Source organism: Anser cygnoides, chromosome 11 (assembly GCF_040182565.1).
Source record: "Anser cygnoides isolate HZ-2024a breed goose chromosome 11, Taihu_goose_T2T_genome, whole genome shotgun sequence".
Taxonomy (NCBI): Eukaryota; Metazoa; Chordata; class Aves; order Anseriformes; family Anatidae; genus Anser; species Anser cygnoides.
Window position 1 is genome coordinate 20,159,364 of NC_089883.1, and position 25,364 is coordinate 20,184,727.

At 45.9% G+C, this 25,364-nt stretch overlaps 1 protein-coding gene across 3 annotated transcripts in view; it reads left to right on the plus strand.

Annotated features, from left to right (window-relative positions):
• Positions 1–22,928, plus strand: part of GNB5 (G protein subunit beta 5) — a 29,831-nt gene extending 6,903 nt beyond the window's left edge. The window contains exons 3-13 of one of the 3 annotated variants that reach the window (XR_007161933.2): positions 3,281–3,417; positions 6,827–6,868; positions 7,501–7,577; positions 9,028–9,160; positions 13,160–13,303; positions 16,433–16,524; positions 16,657–16,705; positions 19,280–19,376; positions 20,425–20,591; positions 20,936–21,448; positions 22,323–22,928. Coding sequence is in view for 2 of the 3 variants with exons in the window: in XM_048060325.2 (XP_047916282.2) it covers positions 3,281–3,417; positions 6,827–6,868; positions 7,501–7,577; positions 9,028–9,160; positions 13,160–13,303; positions 16,433–16,524; positions 16,657–16,705; positions 19,280–19,376; positions 20,425–20,591; positions 20,936–20,947 (950 nt within the window). In the remaining variant the exon portion in view is untranslated. Of the gene's footprint in view, positions 1–21; positions 1,980–3,280; positions 3,418–6,826; positions 6,869–7,500; positions 7,578–9,027; positions 9,161–13,159; positions 13,304–16,432; positions 16,525–16,656; positions 16,706–19,279; positions 19,377–20,424; positions 20,592–20,935 lie in introns of those variants that run through there. The other 2 variants (XM_048060326.2, XM_048060325.2) reach the window with 2 other exon arrangements.
• The last annotated feature ends 2,436 nt before the right edge of the window (positions 22,929–25,364 follow it).

Genomic DNA, 25,364 nt, shown 5'->3' on the forward strand with positions numbered 1-25,364 from the left:
ATTAAAATTCCGATTACATGCATACATACATACAATACCCTGAGTTGGCAGGGGACCCCCAAGGATCACCAAGTGATGCTCTAAGTGTAGGAAAGGAACGTGAGTCTGTATCCAGTGCTTTAGGTGTTAGTGGCTTTGTAAGACTGAGGGACTGGCAGGCATTGTTAAATTTCAGGTGTGGCAGAGTTAAAAGTTTTGTTTTTCCTCTGGAGTAAATAGAGCATTTTCTGATCTAAATTAGGTAATCATAAATTACGTCTGTCCTACTAGCAGGAATCATTAGACAGATGGAGATGGCCTCATTACAGGAACATTGCCGTGAATCATCAAATTCATGCAGTGTAATTTCTGTATCAGAAGTGGTGGGGCAGACCCCATAAGCATATATTTTAAGCACATGCATAAATCTGTTTTTGCACAGGAAACCAATTTTATTTATGATTGGAGTGATATGTAAATGGGTACATCACTAGTCATAGGATATTTATCTCTTGTTATATGTAAAATCTGTAAACTCATGTAGGAAGGCAGTTTTTGCTTAGCCATGACAGGATTTCCAAGATAAAAGGTTTATGCTCCCGCAGGACACTGCTCCCTTGTGATACTTTATATCATCAACTCCATATCAGAGTTTTTTTGTGCTTAAATTATTCCCAAGAGCTATTTCTGCAAGGGTTACAAGTTTCAGAATAAAGTATCTCTTCTGTTTTTTCTAATCTAAAATTGCATCTTTCATATTTTTTTCTCTGGTCATGACCTTCCTTCTATGGTTCCCAAAACAAACAGTGGGCTGAACGAGTATCGCCCTTATTTGTTCAGCTGGTTTTGAACAGCAGCTCTCAAAAATGTGGATAGAAAGAGGAAATACCAAACATCCATTTGATTCACAGTATTACAGTTGTAAGGATTCAATTCTATCACTTAAAACTTCAGGTATAGATAAAACAGTTTGTCCTGCTCACGTGATCCATAAATTTTTAAGGCTAGAAGATACCATTAGGACCAATTGACTACAGCACAGAAAAGATCAAAGTCCTGATAGTCTCTGCATCAAATCCACTGTTCCTGTTCAGGCCAAATCATAAGTTTTATAAAACAGTATGTTTTATCTGGACCTTCATAAAACCACTTGAGCTACTTACTGGCTTTAGCTGATCTGCATATGCCCGAGTGCATAACTTTCAACTACCTTGAAACAATATTGGAGAATGCTTCAAAATAGTTATCTGACTCTAAAACCTGCTAGGCGGACGGTGGGTTATTATGGCTGTGGTTGGAGATAAGCATCCTCAGAGAATCTAAAAGCTAAACCAGACAGTTCCACAGACTCAGCTGCGTTGACATAATGGAAACACTTTGCCTATTGTCTGTGAAACATTTGTTTTGTCAGATATGTTCTGGACACAAGCGTCTTTCCAGCTGCCATAATAACCTCCTGTTCTATGTTTTCATCTCATCTGATTGGATCATTGAGCAGGTTTTAGTGGGTATCAGCAGGGGAAAATCACATCTTTTCCTCAGGGAGCTTACGGGGTACTTTCTCAGAAACTTGTTTCCGGCCTCCCATTAGAGATGGTATGGACAGATTGTCAGGAGCAGCGGACAGCACTTGACCCCTAGGTGAGTGACTCTGGGCATGCAGAGATTTCAGGTGAGAACATTATTCTGGCACAGCCTGCAGGGCTAGTGGTTTTGAAAGACAGCCCTTGAAAAACTAAACCACAAGAAATCAGTCCCTGCCTTAGCCTGAAATTGCTCCCCTGACCCTGTGCCAGGGAATGATCTCAAAGTTCAGGATGTCTGCTCTCTCGCTGCCCTTCCAGGCCTACAGACTTTCTTGCAGCATCTCTAGAAAAGTGACCAAGGATAAAGCATCAGTGTTGCTCTCAAGCAGTCACCTGCCACATGGAGTATGAAGCTCAGCCTCCATCACAGCACTGAAAAAGCTTAGGATTTCTTCTGCCAGCTCATTAAAGCATGTGAGCTTCTGCATTTATTTCAAAAGGTGTGAGTTAGGCGTTGCCTCCTTAGCAAACAGCAACTGCATTAGGTTTCAGCACGGACAAACAAACAACACAGAGTAGTGCTGGATCCTATTCTCAGGACTGAATCATTTTTCAGTTCTGGTGCCAGGACCCCTGCTCTGCTGTGAGACTTGAAGCAGCTCCCACCCTCCCTAATGCTCCATGTGAGGTGTGTCAGAACTTCTGCAGGGCGCCAAGATGCATCGTGCCCACTTAGCCCACCCCATAGGAACAACTTTGGAGCAGAGCAAATAGATTTTCACAGATAATGCTTTCTCCCAGACTTGTGCAGATGACCCTAACATGAGGCGTCAGGGTTATGTGAGACAGCTCTTAGTTGCAGGAGCTGTGGTGGGTTGGATTTTTACATCAAAGTGAGTTTGCACAATTGGAAATGCAAATCTGTTGGGTTTTTAAGAATATCAGCTGAAAGTGCTGCTATTAAATGAGGTATGGAAGAACTGACTTCTTCCCCTGAGGATGCTACTCAGGAAAGTTGCTTGTCTGCCCTCTCTGTTTCTCCCTCCCATAAAAGAAAAAGCTGATCCACCCATGAGTCTTTGAGGTCTGTAGATGCTGTTGAGAAGTCGGCTAGCACACTTACAGCAAGTGTTGAGTTTCCCGAGTTTCGCTCAGAGCTGTGGCCAGGCCCTCGGGCCTCCCTTGGCCACCAGAAGGGCAGAGAAGCCTCCAGTGCCAGTGGCTGGTACCCGTATCACACTGCACCAACGCTGCAGTGCTTGAGGGCTGACTGCAGCTGGGAGTCTCACGTCCAGAACAAGCGTTTTACTGTGAAAACTTCAGAGATTTGATTGTTTCTTTTGTATGATTTGTTCCTCCAAGACCCAGCAGTGATCTTCACTTCTGCTGAGTACCTCAGGGTGTGTGTTAGGCTGGAGGCTGTCCACACTTCCAAGCCTCAGTCAAATTGAGGATTTCCCAATAAGAGGGAGGAAGGGGGGTGAGTAATTGATTTTCCAGTTATATTTAGCTGTAATAATGTGCAAGAGCTTCAGCTGCTACAGCCCTGGAATTCAAGCCCTTAGTGAATTCATACCTATCTTTATCTGGTGGATATATTCATACACCGCCCACCTTGGTTTTACCACCTGCCAACCCTGAAGCAGACTTTGTTGGCCTGCACCATAGACTCATGTTTCTTGGATTAATTCCTTCAAGTGATGTTACTCACGAACATAAAAGCTTTCTGTGGCAGAGCTTCAGTGCAAGGTTCTCTAACCATCAGCTGTTTGCAGTTCACCAGGTGGCAGAGCGTGTGGAGGCACTGGGCCAGTTTGTGATGAAAACCAGGAGGACGCTGAAGGGCCATGGAAATAAAGTTCTCTGTATGGACTGGTGCAAAGACAAAAGAAGAATTGTGAGCTCTTCCCAGGTATGCCGTTGGGCAGATGTTTTCAGAGATACCGTTGAGTGCTAATACAAATCTTCTGGCTGTACTACATACTACTCTTTTCAGGTGACACTTCTGTATAGTGTAAATTGGTTGGCAGAGTTCCTTGGGAGGTGGTTCTGAAGGGTAGAGGAGACCAGGAAGGCTGGGCACTCTTCAAGAAGGAAATCTTAATGGCTCAGGAGCGGTTTGTACCCACGTGCCCAAAGACGAGCCGGCGCGGAAGAAGACCGGCCTGGCCGAACAGAGAGTTGTGGCTTGAGCTTAGGAGAAAAAAGAGGGTTTATAATCTTTGGAAAAGAGGGCGGACCCCTCACGAGGACTATAAGGCTGTTGCAAGGCTGTGCAGGGACAAAATTAGAAGGGCCAAAGCTCATCTGGAGCTCAATTTGGCTACTGCCGTTAAAGATAACAAAAAATGTTTTTACAAATACATCAACACCAAAAGGAGGACTAAGGAGAATCTCCATCCTTTACTGGATGCGGGGGGAAACTTAGTTTCAAGGGATGAGGAAAAAGCTGAGATGCTTAATGCCTTCTTTGCCTCAGTCTTTAGCGGCAAAACCAGTTGTTCTCTGGATACCCCATGCCCTGAGCTGGTGGAAGGGGATGGGGAGCAGGATGTGGCCCTCATAATCCACGAGGAAATGGTTGGCGACCTGCTACAGCACTTGGATGTACGCAAGTCGATGGAGCCAGATGGGATCCACCTGAGGGTACTGAGGGAACTGGCAGAGGAGCTGGCCAAGCCGCTTTCCATCATTTATCGACAGTCCTGGCTATCAGGGGAGGTTCCAGCTGACTGGCGGCTAGCAAACGTGACGCCCATCTACAAGAAGGGCCGGAGGGTAGACCCGGGGAACTATAGGCTGTTAGTTTGACCTCAGTGCCAGGGAAGCTCATGGAGCAGATTATCTTGAGTGTCATCACGCGGCACTTACAGGGCACTTACCAGGCAATCAGGCCCAGTCAGCATGGGTTTATGAAAGGCAGGTCCTGCTTGACGAACCTGATCTCCTATGACAAAGTGACACGCTTAGTGGATGAGGGAAAGGCTGTGAATATGGTCTACCTTGACTTCAGTAAGGCTTTTGACAACGTTTCCCACAACATTCTCCTCAAGAAACTGGCTGCTCGTGGCTTGGACTGGTGTACGCTTCGTTGGGTTAAAAACTGGCTGGGTAGCCGGGCCCAGAGAGTTGTGGTGAATGGAGTCAAATCCAGTTGGAGGCCGGTCACTAGTGGAGTCCCCCAGGGCTCGATACTGGGGCCAGTCCTCTTCAATATCTTTATTGATGATCTAGATGAGGGGATCGAGTGCACCCTCAGTAAGTTTGCAGATGACACCAAGTTAGGTGCATGTGTCAACCTGCTCGAGGGTAGGAAGGCTCTGCAGGATGATCTGGATAGGCTGGACCGATGGGCTGAGGCCAACTGTATGAAGTTCAACAAGGCCAAGTGCCGGGTCCTGCACCTGGGGCGCAACAACCCCAAGCAGCGCTACAGGCTGGGAGATGAGTGGTTGGAAAGCTGCCTGGCAGAGAAGGACCTGGGAGTGTTGGTTGATAGTCGGCTGAATATGAGCCAGCAGTGTGCTCAGGTGGCCAAGAAGGCCAACAACATCCTGACTTGCATAAGAAGCAGCGTGGCCAGTAGGTCTAGGGGAGTGATTGTCCCCCTGTACTTGGCTCTGGTGAGGCCGCACTTTGAGTACTGTGTTCAGTTTTGGGCCCCTCGCTACAAGAAGGACGTCGAGGTGCTCGAGAGAGTCCAGGGAAGGGCAACGAGGCTGGTGAGGGGTCTGGAGAACAAGTCTTACGAGGAGCGGCTGAGGGAGCTGGGATTGTTCAGCCTGGAGAAGAGGAGGCTCAGGGGCGACCTTATCGCTCTCTATAGGTACCTTAAAGGAGGCTGTAGCGAGGTGGGGGTTGGTCTATTCTCCCACGTGCCTGGTGACAGGACGAGGGGGAATGGGCTAAAGTTGCGCCAGGGGAGGTTTAGGTTGGATATTAGGAAGAACTTCTTTACCGAAAGGGTTGTTAGGCATTGGAATAGGCTGCCCAGGGAAGTGGTTGAGTCACCATCCCTGGAGGTCTTTAAAAGATGTTTAGATGTTGAGCTTAGTGATAAGGTTTAGTGGAGGACTTGTTAGTATTAGGTAAGAGGTTGGACTGGGTGATCTTGGAGGTCTCTTCCAACCTAGACGATTCTGTGATTCTGAAATGTTTTCAAGATGGCCTTAAGGCAATTAATTGGCGACATATTTGTTCAGAGAGCACAAATCCAAGTTTCTGAGCATCACTACACGTGTCATAGCTAATATCAAAAATATTTCTTCTGCGGTCATATACAGGTTTTCCCTGTATTCCCTACTACAAAAGAAAACAGAAGTCATCTGAACCCATTGGACACTTTATTGCCTTGGTCTTTACAGATTCAATATTCAGTAATGATTTCAGTTTAAGCGTTAAGAGAAAATAGTTGGGAAAAGGGAAGGGAAGAAGTGTTGATTCTTCTAGAGATTTCTTTGCACAAAAATTTCTTCTGCAGTCTGTATGATTGGTGCAACCTTGAAAACCTCAAACATCCTGCTAAAACTACTGCATTTACTTGGGCATTTTGAGAAACAGTCTGAAAACCTGCTCAAGACCAGTTTCATGAGCTGGAGGAGGTAATAATATGATTACCTTCTAGATTCCCTGGTTCATCATGAGCCCAGTATAGCAGTGAGTGAGCTTGCTGCATCTCACAGCTGTTCACTGACTTATATGAAATCTGTCAGGGGTCTCACTAGGGGGATAAAAATAGGCAATCTGCATTGCAGGCCACCTTCAGTTACTGCGAGGGGCTTTTTAACCATTCATGGTGATTCCAGCAAAGAGAATCAAAGTGTAAATAATTAATGTGACATTTTTTAAGTGGTTAAAACGGCAGTATGTAGATAGAAAGCTGAACAGTGAAGCTGTAATGCTTTTTTGCATTTCTCAACTTTTTGAAGAACTGTAATGAAGAAAATGCCGTGGCTGAAAGGAGGCAAGAGAGGGCTCAATAGTAATGGTTTCCTAAGAGGGTCCTTTTTGTGGTGAGTGCTGCAGGTGAAAGAAGTTCTCATAAACACACTAGGGAAAGCCCTTTTTTTAAAAAAAATCAGTCTTTTAATCCAACATCAGCCAACTCAGTTAGAAGGAAATATGCTGTTCTTCTGTTTGAAGAAATAACTAGCACTATGGAGAAGTGTCTCCTTGGTGCTTCACTGCAGTCATTGTAATGTTGTTAAAATGGAGACAAAAATTGCATGAGACAACAAATCGGGATAGAAATGATCAGCAGACTTTTCTCTATGTCTGGGAAGTAAGCTAACAGCTGTCTCTCTCTGTGCACTTTCATTTAGGATGGGAAGGTGATTGTGTGGGATTCCTTCACTACCAACAAGGTAGGTGAAACTTCAGCAAAGGTCAGATTTCTGTGTGTAGGGCAAACAACAGTGGGATAAGCTGGAGGGCTGGAGGACTTACAGGAGGCAGCAGGAGGCAGGAGGATGATGGAATATCCTGCATACCTCCAGCAGCACCTCAAAGCAAGGAGCCCAGGACAAACCATCTCTCTTTACCATCTCTGAGCAAAGTCCCCTTCGGGGCACTGGTATTTATTGTGGTCTCCAGGGCATATCAGTCCAGTGATGTGATGCCCCTGTGCTGGGAGCAAAGCCAGGCCAGTAGAATGGAGGTCCTCCCTGGGTAACAGCTGTGCAAGGTGCCATGGGTGCCATGTGTGAGCGTCGGGGATCCTTCAGATATGGTGTTCACTGTGAACACACATGCTGCTTCTCCAAGCCCTGACAAAGCTGCCTTTCTCACCCTGCTCCACACAGTTGAGAAAAAAGAGCTTGTACACCTGCATGTGCCACACTGGGGACCTTTTACAGCACCAAGTAATGCCAATAAAACATGCTCTGGGCTCGTGAATAAGGTGGGAAATGTCAGGGACGGAGTAGCTGTCCACCTGCTGCTCTGCTGGATTAGAGGAATGGCGGTGTCTGAGTTTTAAAGAGATGCTGTATTTCAGGAACACGCAGTGACGATGCCGTGTACCTGGGTGATGGCATGTGCATACGCCCCATCTGGATGTGCCATTGCTTGTGGGTAAGTTCCCAGTTTCCTCAGCTGTTTATGCAGAGAGGCTTGGTTTACAGTGGTCTCCTGGTGCCTTCAAGGATGCTGACAGTTAGAAGCTTGCATGTCTTGATCGTGGATGGGAGGATTACATTCAGTGCCTCTGATCCTAGTCCCATTATGGCTCGTACATTTTATCACCACTGACTTCAGTGCAATAACATCTGTTGTATAAGCATGGTAAATAATCCTCTTTCAGCATTTATATCATGGGTTAGGAATTCTGCATGCATGCATGTTCTCTGTTCCAGTTTGGCTGTGTGTATTGGATATATCTTCTAGGGAGAGAGTTTTTAACCCTCTGCTTACTTTCTTTTTTCTAAAAGGTAGAGAAGAAGGTTAGTGTTTAAGGGTTACCAGCACATGAGTAGATCTTGCCAGGATGGTGTGGAGGGAAGTAACCCCATCCTTGATAATCATCTTCAGTTTTTTTCTGAGGGCTCAGGTTTGAAAAAAATGAGTTTTTGCAGGGGAGAAAACAAAGAGATTAGAAGTTGGCAAAAGATCTCTTAAAAATGGACTGGGTGGATCAGACAGACAGAACAAGCTTGGGGCAAGAGAAAGAAACAAAGGGAGACTTTACTGTGGAGTCTGCAAATGTGGAAAGAAGACACAGACTCCATAAATGTGTGCAGAGGAGGAGTCTGGAAATTGTATGTTTTTTCTGTAACTTGAAAAATGGCAAGAAATCTCTTGTAAGAGAGACGGGGAGTGCATATATGCATTGCACTACCTAGTTTTGTATTTCTGTTGAACTATTGATTAATGCTGTGCACTTAATACAGGGCACAAAAACAGCACCTGGCGGAGTGCCAGGAATCTGGGACCAGGGCATGGCCGATCTACCACAGCTTTAGAAAAGGGTCAGGGTGGGCACATCTGGCCTGGGAGACACGTATTGACTAGTGTAACTGTCCAGGAGGGACACACCAGCTACAGAGGACAGTATTTCTGTTGCCTGTTTTCCAAACTCTTCTAAAAGACCTGTCTTCACATCCGCTGTTTGCTATACTATATCTTCCATAGGAGTTAAGGTATATAAATAATGGTGTTTTGAATATGAATACTCACAATGACAGATGTCAGCAGAAAAATGGCAGTTTGTGTTCAAAAAATTAACCCCGACGTTACTGTGTCACCGTCCAGTTTATACTTTCGTGAGATTTCATTCAGTGCCATTTATAAACTAGATGAGGGTAAAAAATACTGAGCCTCAGCTGTTCAAGTGCTGTAACGTAGCCAGCCTGGTGAGGCAGCTGGGGCTTCCCTGTGTGTGGAGATCCTGGACAGCACAATACAGGGAAGCCGGTACTTGTGAGAATTTGGCAGTGCAGCACTGACAGGTGGTTTCCTTCTTATCACCACTCGCCTTTTGTCGTTGCGGTTTTAACCAGTTCTCTCTGCTATTATTACCCTGTAGTGGCCTGGACAACAAGTGTTCTGTGTACCCTCTGACATTTGACAAAAATGAAAATATGGCTGCAAAGAAGAAATCGGTTGCAATGCACACAAACTACCTGTCTGCCTGCAGCTTCACTAACTCAGACATGCAGGTAAATGCATTCCCTCCCCGCTGCTCACTGTCCTGCAAAGCCTAACACGGGCTGCACTCGTATTGATGCAAGCAACCTTCCTTGCTCCAGGGGCATTTCAGCACTCAGGGCCAGGTCCAGCCTCATGCAGGGGCTGCTGGAAAACTCTTGCTTGGGCAATGAACGTGCTGCAAAAGCTTCTGCAAGGAAATGCCTGTAACAGTCCGTGTCCAGGCTGTCATGCTTGCGCCCCACAAAGACCTATCCCTTTTGTAGACGGAGCTTGCTGGTACCCTGGATGTTCTCTGCTCACTGGGTCTGTGCTGGCTTGTGCTTTTAGGAGCTCCAACTATTATAAATAGTTTTGTTTTGTTTTTTTTAATACAGTTCGGGTAGGACTAGGTTGGGTGTGTGCTACATCAGCTGGTGGAGGTATGTGTTGTTTACCTGCTTTGTAAAGGATGTCTAGCCAGTTTTACTTTAATTCTTAGTATTTTTATTCACACCAAGTGACATATTTGAACTTGAGGATGGCCCCAAAGGGTGAGCCTTTTCCATACACGCCACAGTGTGTTCTCTCAAGGGAAAGGAGTGATGCTAACCCTGTCTCACAGCTTTGGGGCTGGAGCACAGAGGGCTGGTGATTTCTTAAGGTCACAGTGGGAGCTGATGGCAAAGCCAGGAACAAAATGCAGATCATCTGAGGCCAGGCCAGTCTTCCTCTGTAGTGAATATCTCACCCATTTCTCTAGGAATACGAAAGATGATGAAAGGAGCCAGGATAATCCCCTTGTCCACTCTGCTTTTCAAATTTAATTGAAGTTTAGCTCAGTGCAGCTCTGCAGCAACATAAATGGCAGAAGGGAGCATTTTCATTGCACTCTGTCAGCAGAGCTGCTGGAAAGGGAATACCTTCTTCCCTTCTTTCAGGTATTTGGAGCTCTTCTGAAGCAAATACCAGCTCTGATTGCTTCCATTTCAAGACATGAGATGCCCCCAAGTATGTTGTTATTTGCCATTCTGTGGTTTCTCTAATGACTCTGAGGTGCTAATTCAAGTCTATTGCCATGGAAACAAGCAATGGACTTACCCAGGCTCAGGCGTGCTGAGCCCTGACCTTACTGTGCAGGAGCCTTGCATAATTAGAGCAGAGCCTAAATTAAGTGGAATGGTTTTGTTGAGATACAAAACCAGTATTCTATTTTCTTGTCCATACCTACATGCATCGTGATGTAAATCCTATGAAAGGAAAAAACAGTTATGTATTTTTTGTAATAAAAATAGAAGGAAAAGTTGGGTCCTTTTTTCTCCGTATTGAATACAGCAAACTACATTGCTATTGAACGTAATATGTTACTGTTGTTAGATACTACCACAGCAGATTAAGGTGGTTTATATTCGTACTTCATATTCATACTATATATTCAGAGACTTTTCTGAAGACTTTGAAAGGAAATTTTCTTATGATTGATAGGCTTACATTTTTAAGTGATCATTTATAGCACTATGTATTATTATTTAAACAAATGCAAGCGAGTGGGTTGGCTAAGCTTCTGTTACAACACTGTTATGAAGGGCAACCTAGAGAATCCCAGATTTCTTTTCTTTTCTCCTTTAAGATAATGGCATATGAATTAAAATTATCCTGTAACTGTGAGGGCGCACTGTGCAGCAGGCACGCTGCAGGGGCTTTCCCAGCCCTGCCCAGTGTGCGCTGAGCAGCTCTGCTGTCCTGGCTGCTGTCACCTGCGGACTTGCTGCATCACCTGTCCTGGAGCAGCTTTAGGGCACGGCAGAAACCTCCCCAAGCCCAGAGTTCCTACGACACCCAGCACCCAGTGCTAGTGCTGCAGGTGCTCCTGTTCTGCTTTGGCTGCCAACTTGAACTAAAGCTCAGTTTTCCCAATGAATGGCAAAAAAGGAGTTTAGGACCTGGTGTGTCTGTGGGCATCCAGCGAGAGAGGAGATTTGGGGCTGTTTGGTCATTGATTAAAGCCAATCTCAGGCTGCACAGGTGCTGAAAGGGGGGGGGTCCCGTCAGTGTTCCTCACCATGACGCCGTCCCAGTCCAAGGCGAGCACTGAGCTGCCAGACTGGGTGACCTGCAGAAATTATCTGTGGCCCCACAACGTCTTGCCAGGGAGAGCCTCCCCCACCTCAGTTACACAGAGAGCCTGAGGAGCCTTGCTTCCTAAATTAGGTATCCACAGCTCTGCAGTGCGATAACGCTCCCCACGTGACGATGCTCCGTGTGTATTAATAGCAGCAGTTATTTGGGATCTCAAGTGTTGTGCATGGGGCAGGCAGCCGTACTCCCGGTGTGGCAGAGCTGAGAAGCAGGATGGTGGCCCATGGAGGTGGCAGAGGGGAGAGCAGGCCCTCACTGCTGCTCCTAGCCCTGGTGCCTGCGCTCGTGGCGAGCCGGGGCCATGTCCCCACTGTCCCCTGCCATGTGCAAGCACCACCTCTTCGTTTTGGGTGAGGATTCCTGTCCAGTGCTGCCAGAGCCCCTCATGGAGGAAGCCAGAGTCTAAAAGCAAAGATTTTTAATTCCCTTCTGTGTTTTGTTTGTTTGTTTGTTTTATAGCTATACCCTGAACTTGAGTCCATTACATTTTGCTTTAAGCATTAGCTGGAGCCCTGGGCTGTCAACAGACTTTTCCCTTACACCTTTAGCTGCTCCTGTTCCCTTTGTCTTTCTTCCATACTATTACAAGAGCAAATCCTCAGAGCTGAAAGTCTTCATTTCCTCATCCGCAGTACCTTCACTCCTCTATCCAAGTACAAATAAAGTAGAGAAATTCATTGATCCAGGCTCAAAAGCAGATCAGAAAGAAAATTCAGGACCTTCTTCAGCTATTATTATCTCAGAATATTCATGTGTTCTGTGGAGGGTTCAGAACGGGCTGTTCTGCAGCTGTGCAGACCTCTGTTTCTGGGAGGAGTTTTTTTGGAGCATCTGTCAAACATGATCAGTGTTCATCTTTTATGCAACTCTGAGAATGGTTTCATGATTTTGTGATCATTTTCTTCTTGAAGAGTATTTTCTTTTTAATTTCCAACCACCCACTGGGATCCCCCTGCGTTTCCCCACTGAACATGGGAATAATCTGTGCTGAAGACTTTGTATGGTTACAGAATCAGAGTATCTTGAGTTGTTCTGTGGTCACCCTTGTCTCTCCCACGCCTGTGTACAGGGACCCATTCAACCTAGAAAATTTGTGATTGCATAACAGCTTTGGGTGCCAACGGGAAATTTTGAACAATTGAACATTGTCAGGATTTAGCCACAATCACAAGCACCAATCACATGTGCTTTCTACAAATGCTGTAGCAGATGAGAGAAGCTACGAGATATGTTTGGTCAGTATATGTTCAAGTCATTTTGCACATAAATGGTTTTGGAAAAGTGAGACGTGATGAACTTGTCAAAAAACTGTCTAGACAGGCTCACTGCCCTTTCAAAAAATCCATGTCTTAAACCCAACTCATTGGGCTTAACCTGGCTATTTGAAGCAGGGGAAAAAAAAAAAAAGAAAAAGAAAAAAAACTTAAGGAGTTAAACAAGTATACAGGTATACTAAAACAGGCGTACTTAACTCCAACAGTTCTTCGCACAGTTTGAATTCCAGCAGCCTAAATATGGATAGGGTGAAATACAGGAGCAGACAGGAATACCAGTTCTACCTCCTTTTTGGAGGATTTGGAAACGCCAGCAGATCCCTGGTGGCATCCATTTTTAAACCCTTCTGCACCAAACTGAGCATTACTGGAACACTGTGTAGGTATAGCTGTGTCAATATGCCTTTCCTCTCCACTCTCACTTCTTTGCTTAAAAAATAAAAACCACAAACTCTGCTTAGAATGGCATTGCTTTTATGACTTTGATTTATTGTATAATATTTCATGAAATTAAAGCTGTCCTTGGTGTATGTATAGGATGACAGTAGTTTCGTTGTAATCATCTTTGCGATCATCTGCTGATTTTTGTGTTGTGACTTTTCTTGCCATGTCCCATAGATTCTGACAGCAAGTGGAGATGGGACTTGTGCTCTATGGGATGTTGAGAGCGGGCAGCTTCTACAGAGTTTCCATGGTCATGGAGCTGACGTCCTGTGCCTGGACCTGGCCCCTTCTGAAACTGGAAATACATTTGTCTCAGGGGTAAGCAGGAACTTTCTATCATAATGTAAAATTAAGGAAAATGGGAGGGAAAAAGCAGCAAAGCAGGAAGCTCAGGATCATCTTATGGAGGAAGTGTTGGAATATGTAGTGGGAGCCCCAGTGCAACCTTCTCACTGCAAGCACGTTTCCCAAGCTGGAGCACATTAAACCTCTGTCTGTGGGGTCAAACCCACCCCGCCAGTTTGACTGCAGTTCTGCTTACTTAGCAGATTCCACCCCACACCAAAGCAACCCAGCCCGAGATCAAAACACCTCTCCCGGGAAGGGAAGGGCTCGGGGTTAGAGCCTGGGCTCCTAGCACAGGCGGAGGTGGGAGCCCCAGTGGGTGGGAGCCTGGCACAGCAGACAGCCTCCTGCCTTTGGCTCCTTCGTCATGCCCAGCCCTCTGGAGCCAAGCAAGGAGTGCCAGGGCACCGGAGCAGGGCGGTAAATAACGTACATGCCACTGCATTGCTCAACCGCTCCCCAGAAACCAGGGGTAGCTTGGGCGCTGGCTAGACCCTCGAACAAGTTGGTGCAAAGAGATGAGGTGTGGCCACATCTTCAGCTGTTGCTGAGTCCCCCGTGCTTTCCAGCGGTGCCAGAGGCTTTTTTTTTCTCTGTCAGTCAAATGCTGCGTGCTCCCCACCGTGCCCCAGAAGAACACACAAACCTCACCAGGGCCACAGGAGTGGTTCTGGGAAAGTACCAGAATCTGAAACTTTGTGGACATCTTCCAAATCTTGTCCTGCTGCTGAGGAACTGCTGTCCCCAGGCAGCCAAGCCATGGTCACACAGTAGGGCGGGCAAGGCCCAAAAATAAGCCGGTAGGGTCTCAGCTCCTGTTCAAGGTGGTGCTGGTCTTTCCCACATCGGAAGTCACGTTTGCAAGTAAGATCTGTTAGGAGCTGGGAGATGAACTCTTATCGGAGGCAGGTTGCTACCAGTAACTTTGCTGTAGGTACCTGATTTCTAAGCCCTGTGCTTGCTGGTGGAAATGGCCCTTGTGCCAGAGGGCACATCGATTAGGGGATTCCACTTGTTGTGCTTGGAATCACAGTCCTATCCCTACACAATAAACCTCAGCCTCCTCAGTTATGGCTCTTTTTATCAAAGTTGGCTGGCCCATCAGGAGCAAAGCCTAGCATGTTGGCCCAGTTTGCTTGCTGCTAGCTAGCACAGCTGCTCTGAAGCGTGACTGAAAGCTAATTCCATCTGAGCGCGTTTACTCCTCCCGGGCTTTCCTGCCACCGAGCTCACTTCCCAGAAAGGACAGATTGATTCTCCCTGGGAACAGCTCAGCTTATTATAGGGCAAAGAATCGCAAGCAGCTATGGTACTGCTAAGAGAATATGTCATACTTGTGTTAGTGTAGCAGCTTGGGCATGTCTGTGTTTACAGCGTCTCAGTTAACTCATCAAATGCAAAACACCACTTCAGTGAGGGTCTGTCTTCTACTGAGTCACTGCGGGTACAGCCAAAGCAGTGCAGCCTGACGGTACGGTGTCATGGAGAGACTCCTTGTGTATTGTGGCTATGCAATCCAGTAATCTTGAGCTGAAATAAGCAGTGCCAATGCAACAGCATGTAGACTGGGAGCTACTGCATTTAACTACTTAAAAATCACAGCGTGCCTTGTAGATCTAGCTGAACACAGGGCTGAGTCCCAGGCTGTTGTTCTCAGAACCTTTGGAGCGCTGCTGCTTGGGGAGAGTTGGAAAGCACTCAGGGGGCCATCTCTCCACAGGTGGTTGCTGGTTTCTCCTTCAAACCTTAGGAGTCAAAGCACCAGCTTGTCAGATTGGTCTTGTCCCCAAACACCCAGAGAGGTCAGTAAGAATGGTGCACATGGAAGCAATGTGAAGGGCTGGGCTTGGGCTTCAGGGGGAAATGTGCTGAATCCAAAATTTTCTCTCTGCTGTGTGGTTTCCCCTACACAGAAACCACAAGTTGGTACTAAGGAACATTGCTTCTTTTAAATAATGACATCATTAGTAAAAATCTGGGATTTCATTTCATGAGACAGTTTCAAAAAAAGAGAGACTTGAATTGTGAAGAGACTGTTTAATTTAACTAGCAATTATATTTGCTTAAAAATAAGTAATGTGTGGCACGGTTTGATGAGCAGCATGCGCTAGCACAGCAGGAGCAGCAGCTGCCTGGGCTCCGCTGTGCTGCCCACACGGCATGGTGGCAACGGGGACCTGCTCAGAGAGGCTGAGCCTTCCCCGGAGCTGAGCCTGCTTACTTACTGCCTTCCCCCCGGTAGGGTCATGTTTATTAAAATCTCACATCACTCTTAAAATAAAAGTCCGTGCTCTTTTTCCTGCTGCCACTGTTGTGACAGCAGCAAGACACTGCAGCTGACAGCAGGACCAGCCTCATGGTCCTGCAGGCATGAGGTGGTCCCTGCACTGAGGACGTTGCAGGCTAAATGGGCTGGGCGCGTCACTCAAAGCATTCGAGGTGCTGTGCACCTCTCAGGAAGCCCTGAGAGTTGAATCGTCAAAGCACAGCTTGGGCAGGTTAGAGCTTGACAGTGAGCTGAAACACCATTATGCTGCTTTCCTCATTCCAGTCCTGCCATTGAGCATGTGGGTGCTGAGCCACGGCAGGAGTTAACTCGGATGTGAGGATGAGCAAGAGACATTTATTTCAGTTTTGGTGTATGAAAAGCATTTAGCATAAAACTTTTAATGCTGGTTGTTAATTTTTTATATCAGGCATGTAAAGTGGTAAAGGAATGAGTCAGTCATGGAGCTCCGTGGCGTGGGGGAACTGCAGACACGGGTACAGGGGCAGCATGAGCAGAGCAGGGCTGTGAGTGCTGGGCAGCATGGGCCTGCCTGCGCACCACCCCGGTCTGTCAGCACAACATCCCCCCTCCAGCTGCCCTTGCTGCGCCCCGTGGCAGCACTGCACCTGCTGAGGGTCAGCCTCCATGGCTTAGCCCTCCAACCTGCAGCTGCACCGGGTTCTGGTGTACCAGTATGGCAGGTTCTGGAGCTGCTTTGCTGGTTGATTCCCATTGGAGCTCTGATGTTCAGAGCCCTGTGAATGTGTAGCAGGTACACAGGGGATGAATGCCATTGTTTACTCTTATGTAGTAAATTTATTTTGTCTTGTTAGGGATGTGACAAGAAAGCCATGGTTTGGGATATGCGATCTGGTCAATGTATCCAGTCATTTGAAACCCATGATTCAGATATCAACAGTGTCAGGTCAGTATGTTTGTGGGAGAGGACACATTTGCGATGTTGAGCCATGCACTGGTTCTATTTTTGAAGCCTGGCCTCATCCAAATAATAATGTAATGTATTCTGGTCTTTTTTTTTTTTTTTACTCATGCACAGATATTACCCAAGTGGAGATGCTTTTGCCTCTGGTTCAGACGATGCTACGGTATGTCAATTCAGCAACATAATTTAGGGAAGTTCTGTTACTTCCCAAGTAAGATTTTCCTAAAAGGAAAAATATTCACAGAAGTCTCGTAAGTGGCTAAACTGGGCCTTTGACACCAATATTGAAAAAACAATAATGCTTTATTATAATACATATTAAATACTGGATATAGTGCTATAGGAAAAATCTAGTAATGCTTTGTAGGTCACCTCTGCAAAGTTTTCTACATGAGGTACAAATACTCTATTTTCTGTGTTTTGAAGTTTCATGAACAAAATTAGTTGTCTTACTGGAAGAGATTTGGCTTCATATAGTTGTTGGTCACAGTATGGGAGGAACCAGATAAACCCTGCAGCTTGTCAGAAGGAGCGGCGCAGTGCAAGGCATGAAGAGAGCCTGAACACAGACGTGCACGTCCCAGGCAGTGGAGGGGCCGTGGGCTTAGTGCGGCTCTGGGCAGGTGCAGCCAGCTGGCCTCAGCAGCTCTGTGCATCCTGAGAGCCCAGCGCCAGGTTGGCCCTGGCTGTTCTTCTCCCTGACAGCCTGAGTCACTGTCGCTTTTCACTGCAATGAGTCACTGCATCCAGGTCATCCTCGATGATATAATAGCCCTTCCTGGATCTTACCTATGAGCAAGCTGCTAGCAGAGTACGTATTGACTGTACGTATTGACAGGTAATGTTGCTCAGTACACTACATGCAAGATGCCACTTACCTCCTGGTGCCCTCAGGCCCCCACTGATGTGCATGGCCAGGGTCTCACTACAGCTGGTGGGTCCCCAGAGGGGACGAGGCTCTCTGCCTGTATCACAGCCCTGCAGGAGCTGAGCTGGCAGTTAAGTGTAACTCAAGAGCAGACCTTCAGGAGGCGCCTGGCACCTTGCTTCTCCTGCTTATTCAAACATCATACTGAGTCGTGTGAAGACCATGAACCTTTCTGAAGTACTGTGCCCTAGGAGCATGTTTTAAGACTACTCCCAAACTGTCTCAGCTCACTAGAAACATTCCCTTTTTCTTCAGTGGATGTGGTGACCCTCCAAGGCTCTTCCAGAAGGAGTGTGCATAGTTTTAAAAGCTCCTATTATAAATGTATACCTCTAGCTCTGTGGTAAGTCTCTGCACATTTGGGTGCAGTACTGTGAGCATTTGAGATGCTGAGAGAGTGAAAAGGAGAAATTGTCCGTCATTAAATTCCAACGAGAGTGCTCTCTTTTTATGCCCAGTACCACAGGCTCTGGGCTCCCGTTTGATGATTTTTTTTTTTTTTTTTTTTTGCTCTGTTAACTACTCCTGTTGCCCCTGACCTGAGTAGGAGAATGGGAAATTCCACCTTTGTAATTTTGGCAGAGGTTTTGGCAGTTTCTGTCCACGTCATTGTTTAAGTGAAGAGGCTGGTGTTTGCAGTGTTCGGACTGGTACACCGCTGGGTACTTTGACCTGATGCATATCCTGAGGGATTTCGAGGAACATGTAATTCTGACTGTCTGAAGGGAAGCCATAAAAGCATGCTCACACAGCAGTGCTGTCACCTGTGGTGACCCTGACTCCCTATCGGGACAGTCTGATAGAATTAATCATCAGTGTGGAGCACTGGAAAGCTGGGCTCCGCATACCTTGCAGCTTCCCACGGCCCTGCCAGTGAAACAGCCTCTCCTTTATGTGCAGGCGTGCATATCAGCCGTTTTCCATGAGTAAAGTATTAATATTAACAAATCCAGCTGCCCAGTGTTTGTTTAAGCTTAACATATTAAGGAAGGTTTTCAGTTCAGTTGGTTTCAAATTTTGATTTCAGGGCTAACAGGCTGCCATTCTGAATGGCAATGAAGTCCGGTCTGTCTATGCATTATTTCATATTAATCAAGCCAAAGTACGCTGGCAATAGCTGAAAACAGGAAGTCAAGATTGCAGAGGTGATGGGGGATTTTCCATAAGAAAGGAAAACCAAAGATCTGTAGGAAAGTGTAGCATTTCACTTAAGTTATTTTCATGCATTTTTTTTCAGACACACAGACCAGGCTGCTTGCTATCCTGTCTTACAGCAAGGAGCAGTATTTAGGCTGTTCCCCCTGCCATGGGACTGCCGTGAGCACCGTGCTGTGTGGGCAGTGTTACCGAAGCTGTCTCCAAGGCTCCAGTTATGGCTGAACTGTTGTCCTTAGGAACTGTGCCCCCATGCACAGCCAGTCAGTAAGCAGCAGGATACCCTAACACGTAGGAAACCACAGTGGGGAACCAAGAGAGTAGTCTGAGAGCGGGAGAAATTTCAGTAGGTATCCATGGTCCGAACCCCACCACTTCTCCCTTTATAGCAGGACAGAAAGAAGGCTAAGAGAAAAGATTTGGAAAAGCAAGTCCTTCACTCAGTTTATACAAAACTGCCTTGTGGTGTTGCCCATTAACCTCCAGAGGAGCCCCAGTTACAGCAGGCAAAAGTAACAAAAGGAAAGAAGCCAAGCAGCCATTTCCTGTGATGCCTGCTAGGCTGCAGTCCTTCCGACTCTCATTTTTTCAATGAAAGCTAGCCATTGACTGCAGGCTTTACTGAGGCACGTGTTGTTTTTGTTTTAATCCTAGTGTCGTTTATATGACCTTCGTGCAGACAGAGAAGTAGCAATTTATTCCAAAGAGAGCATCATTTTTGGAGCGTCCAGTGTGGACTTCTCTCTCAGTGGTGAGACCTGAACTTCAAAGGTTATCGTGGTGTTGGGATTTGTGGCAGACTGTAAAATTTTGTCAGTTTAATTTGATAAAGCATTTCAAAACCAGCACTGAATACCAAAATCGTTCTCTGTAAAATAAATAAATAAATGAATTACTCTTTAAATTATCTAGCTGGCTGTTGCTTCATTGTAGCAATGAAAAGCATTTTTCTGGCTATAATGAAGGCGCAAATATTTCGCTATTAACTACAGCTGGGCTAGAACTTCACAATAATGATTAAAAATGTTTCAAAGGAAACATGAAGTGTAACTCGGATATAAAGCGCGCTTACATAGTTTATAAAAGGATAATAAATGATTAATAGATAGTAAAAGTACGTTAAGGATCACAAAGACTGATCCATTACCATTTTTCAATGCAGATGCAGAAACGTGAGCTTGGGTCTTCCCTCTCCTGCCTCCCACCCCTTCTTTAGCACAGGCGCAGAGCTCCTCCGGTCAGCCTGCGTGGGGACGAGCGGGTGGTGAGCTGCCCTCCGCCCAGGGCAGAGGCACATGTCTCTCTCCGTGCATGTCACAGGCACCACAGCTTGTCCCACTGGGGACCATGAATTACTTACCAAATTGTCTACTAATTGTTCAGCCATTTGTATTCAATTCCTTGAGTAAAGTCTAAGCAAAGTATTACTAGCCTTGATAAGCCATTGAAGTGCTGTTCAGTCTGATGTGGTTTGGACTGATCCCCCGTCTCTAATGACTGAGCAGATTCTATATAACTTAGCTCAACTTTAGCTGTGTTTTCGACTAACTCATTTTATAAATAGTTCAGCATTTAGTAAGGATAACTCAGCAGTGAAGCAGGTGTGCCTAACAGGAGCACAAGTCTGGGGGAAGCAGTGGCCAGGGCTCACTGTACGCAGAGGGCAGCTGTGTATGTCAGTACGGGAAAGCTGGCTTGCTGCTCGCTGGGTGTTCAGTGTCCTGCAGAAAGCCCTTGCTGGAGTAAAGACATGTTACCCACTTAAGAGTTTATTTTTTGAAATCTCATTTTCTTTGTAGGTCGTCTGCTGTTTGCAGGTTATAACGATTACACCATCAATGTCTGGGATGTGCTGAAAGGGTCCCGTGTGTCTATTCTGTTTGGACATGAAAATCGTGTCAGCACCTTGCGGGTGTCTCCCGACGGGACAGCATTCTGCTCAGGGTCCTGGGACCACACTCTCCGAGTAAGCACTGGGAGCACCTGGCTTGGGTGCTTGCTGGTTTGTTTGTTTGTTTTTAAAAAAGAAGGGTAGGGGGAAGGGTTATTACAGGAAAATCGACTCTAGAGGGACTAACGAAAATATAAAACCTGCAGTGTAAAACATGAACAGAAAATTCAAATTAAAAAATCCCCACAAAGGGCTAGAAGAACTGTTGAAGTTGAGGGAATTTTGAACTTGCTTGTTAAATAATATTATTGCTGCTGATATTCTGTGACATTAATCTGACTGCTTGCCAAATTTTAATAAAGTATTTGAGGGAACAGTCAAAGAATTGAATAAATGATTGTTCAATTTTCTTTCTGCAGATCTGGGCTTAACATGAGATCCTGTATGCACAATCAAATGAAGACCTGGACTACAAAAACATCATAAAAATGGCCCCCTAATAATCAGATATTCACTACACTACAGAAGAATGACACTGAACCCACAGATTAACACAGCTAGATAGAACACGTAATCTGCTTGAACACATAGCAAACATCAACTTGCAGTAAAATGAAATGGTTTTAATTCTGTTTTGAAACTATCTTTTATTAGAACTAGTTTAGCTAATTATGAAGGGACCTTTCTCTGAAGTCATCTGTATCATAGAAATGCGTATTTCAGTGCACATTATGTATTTATTTGCATGGTTTGAATTCCTTTTTAAAGAAAAAAAAAAGATTACTGATTTTATCAGGGTGTAGCATAAGACTTTGGAAGCATTCCATAGTAGTGCATTGAATTCTGGTGTTGAAAAGTGGGAAGAAAAGCAACTCTGACACTTTATGATGGCATGGATACTTTATGGATGACTGAACCTCTGAACCTTGGTAGTAAGTAGAGGCCCTACTGTGAAGTTGTTGGCTGTTGTCATAAAAATGTATTTTTTGTACAAAAAAAAATCCTTTCAATCCCCGTTTTTTCCTACCGTCTTTTTAGGTAGAAATAAGTATTTCATCTCTGTTATCTGAATATAAAAAATCTAGATATATACAATACAATAAACTGCAAATATGAGGAATATAAACATGATTTACATAATCATGAGGTAATATTTAACCAGTAGTTTCTTAGAAATTTTTAATTGTATCACTTGGTGAGTGAATTTTCTTTTACTTAAAGGATGCTACATGCTAAGCACTGGGGGACACTACACACTAAGCTCTAACCACCGTTACACTGATGGTCAAATCTTTTCCAAGTCAGTCATAGTCATTCTGTGATCATGATTCTCGCTTGCATTTTGAGCCATTCACACCACTTTTGCAGGGTAACATAGCCTTAAATGTGCTTTAAGGCAGTGTATTTCCATTTAAAGATCCTTTTGCAACATCAGAACAGTGTAAGTCCTTGCAAATGCAGGCCAAACCTTACAAGCCAAACTGTACAGTCCTTACTCTAACAGCTCTCATACTGAAGCGAGACAGTTTTGCAGTAGCTGGACTTGAGAATGAAAAACAGTAAGCTGGTGAAGACGTGCTGAGAGACACAGTCCTGCCAGCATTTAATACTGGGCTCACCAGAGTGCAAGCCCATCAGGGAGATGCTGACAGGACTATCCCCATGCAGAGCTGATGCTATAGAATTAAGATTTAATCAGATATAGCTGAGATAGAGTTAATTATAGAACCATTTGAAAATTATATCTGCATTCCTACATTGAGAACAATTGAGACTAGAGCGTGTCACCTTTGTTTATACTGACAGGAGAGAAGTGCTGGAGTAATGCTGGGGGTTTGCACAGCCTGCCCTTCAAAATGCAAGTGATAAGATGCATCTCCGAAAAGATCAAAGATAGGATTTATATTTAGATTGAAACAAGATGAAACAAGCAATCACTGGAGTTGGCTGTTCACGTAAGTTTGATGATAATATCCTCATTCTATTCTAAAACAGGATTTTAAATATATATATGCATATGTATAATTGTACCAGAAACGGTCTTCTCGTTCATAAAAACATCAGGTTCCATGAATCCATAACCAGTTAAATTAGAACACTGACATTTGTATCGGCCTTCAGTCCTTAATGAAATATCTGTTCGTTTTGCTTGGAAAAGTAAGCTCTGATGCTCTGGAATATTTGTGGCAAGCTATCCCTGTAACAAACTGAATGCACTAAGGAAATTGTAATGTTATATATAGATAGCTCACTGTGCAATATCGAGTCAATACACTGTACACATTTGATCAAAAGATGAATATTAATGTTTAGATAGTATTTATTGGTAAGATATTTGTTCCAAACATACTACATTGTGTTGACACTTATGAATGGCCTAAATACAATAAATTGTATTTTACATACTGAGAACACATATATAGTCATTTTTACCATCAGTCAGGTACTTGCAATGGTAGCTGTTTTCTGTTTTTTGACATTTACTTTTTGCAGCATACAGCTTCTTAGGACATTTGTTCTGCAAAAATCTAGAGTGAAATCCAGATCTACCGGACAATTGCTTTTGGAATACCTTCTAGTAATATCCAGGGTAAGCCACAACAACTCCGAGAATAGCCCTTGAAAATACTTGAGCCTCCATCTGAGCTCCTTTTGTATTCAGAAGGCCAGAATTCAGGTTGTGTTTTCCTGCTCAGAAGGATCATAGCTAACATGTGATGTTTTCTTTCCAGAAATGACCATACCCAGGAATGTACCGGAAAATGCAAAGTATGTGTTTTGCGAGAGCACGGGATTGTCCTCGCGTTACAGTGCGACGCCAGCGAGCGCAGGGCACTGAAATGCTGTCGAGGCCCCAGGCTGTTGCTGTTTGGGTAAATCCGGTTTGCAGCTCATTTGAGATACAGCAGTTCAGCTTTCTGCCTTGTCAGTAGAGGAGAATTGTGCTGGGATCAGCTGTCCTCCCCGCTTTAAAGAAGGTTTTGTGGTCAGCACGAAGGCTGTTGGTGGAAGTGCTCAGTTCAGACACTGACAAAAGCACCACCTTAATTTAGGCACATTGTTTCATTTCCTTTCCTTTCCTCTGAGGGGCTGGGGAAAATGCTGAGCCAGCTTAATCCAAGTGACATCAGTGCCCAAACTGTCACCAGTTTCAGTGAGGATGAGACCGACACTGGATCTTGCACTTCTGTCCTTGCAGGGAGAAATCCCATGGGCATCACTTCAGCACCACTACCCGTGGTCTCCGAAGCAGGGCTGCAGGGACTCAGCACCTTTTTGTTCTTGTGGTAATGGTGAAAGCTGTGAACCAGGACAGGCCTGAACTTCCCATCAGATAAAGGAAGACAGAGGAACAGGGCACTAAAATATCCAAAGTATCTGACCTGCTAAGGTCGGCCAGGGAGGCTTCGGAAAAGCATTTTCCTTTTGGAAAAGTGAAGTAGCAGCGTCACAGCGCAGAACCCCAGCACGAGCCCTACCTTTCCGATGACCTCAGCCCGAGCCAGGAGGTAAAGGTGAAGCAGTCCTGAAAAGCTATGCCAGCTGGCCATAGCCAAGGGAAACGTGCGGTGTGCGAGGGAAGCTGCAGTTCGGGCAGTCACTGTCAGACAGCTCCATCCTGTTGAACAAAAATGTCGTACAAACAGGAAGGGTGGAAGAGGATATTGCTAGAGAAATAGCAACCTCTCCCTCTTGCTCTCCTGCCGTGAGGAATGCAATAGGAAATTCCTGCTCCGGGATTAACAATTGTAAGGAAAACTCTAGTTAAAAAGCATGTGTGTAAGGCACTGGTGAAAAGTTACGTGATTATTCCAGCTACTGTTCCAGCACATAGACACAGACTAGATTTTTCCAGTTAAAACAAAAATGCCAAATATGGGGATGTAAAACTACGAGTTTGCCTTAGGAACGACTCTAAGAGAGCAGGCCAATTCTTGATAGTGATCTGAGAAATTGCAACAGGATTGATTCCAACTATCTATTTTTAGATTTGCTAATGGCTTATCAGGGATCGCTGTATAATCACTTGTGTAAAACCAAGACAGCTGTAATTCAAGATAGGTGAAGGTGAGCGATCCTGTGCTGGTGCGTTGGGCACCTGGAGCCTGTTGTGTGACACGAGCGTGACCCAGGCTGCTGCAGGACAAGGGCACGAGCCAGTCCCAGGCAGCTGCAGCAGCACCTTTCCCTAGCGCTGGCTACGCTGTGCTCTGGCCTGCCTCAGCTGGACGCTGGCACAGAGCAGGAGGCAAAAGCAAGGTGAGTGTGGTTGTGTTAGTACCTGCTCCGGGCCCTGCTGTAAATCTTGGTGTCGTAGTTATGAGCTTGGATTATCTGTTAAGCAGTGAGCAGCACTCACAGCTCAAAGGGTGCAGTGGGGATGTGCAGGGGGTCTCCAGCAGCCCAGGTCCCAGGTGCTGCACAGCCACCAGCACTCTGCTGGTCCTGTCCTCAGCCATTTTACTTCACGCCAGCAGCACTGACGGGCCCAGCCTTTGTACCACGAAGGCCTAAATTAGATCCTAAACCCTAAGCATTGCCCGCACGTCTGCCGAAACTCAACCATCAGCGTGTCTGCTCGACGGGTACAAAAGGCACTCATCCTACAGCGCCCGGAACCCTGCGGCTCCTTAGGTGCAGAGACCGGGGGCTGGGGCCACGCCACCACCGCGGGGCCGCGCGTGGAGACGTCCGCCCTGGGGGGCCGCGCGTGGAGCCGGCGGCCCCCCGCGGGCCGCAGACGGTCCCGTCGCTCCGCCAGGGTGCCCCGGGGCGGGGCGGGCCGGGGCGGGGCAGAGCGGCCGGGCCGGGCCGGGCCGGGCCGTGCGGGCGGCGGCGGCGGCGGCG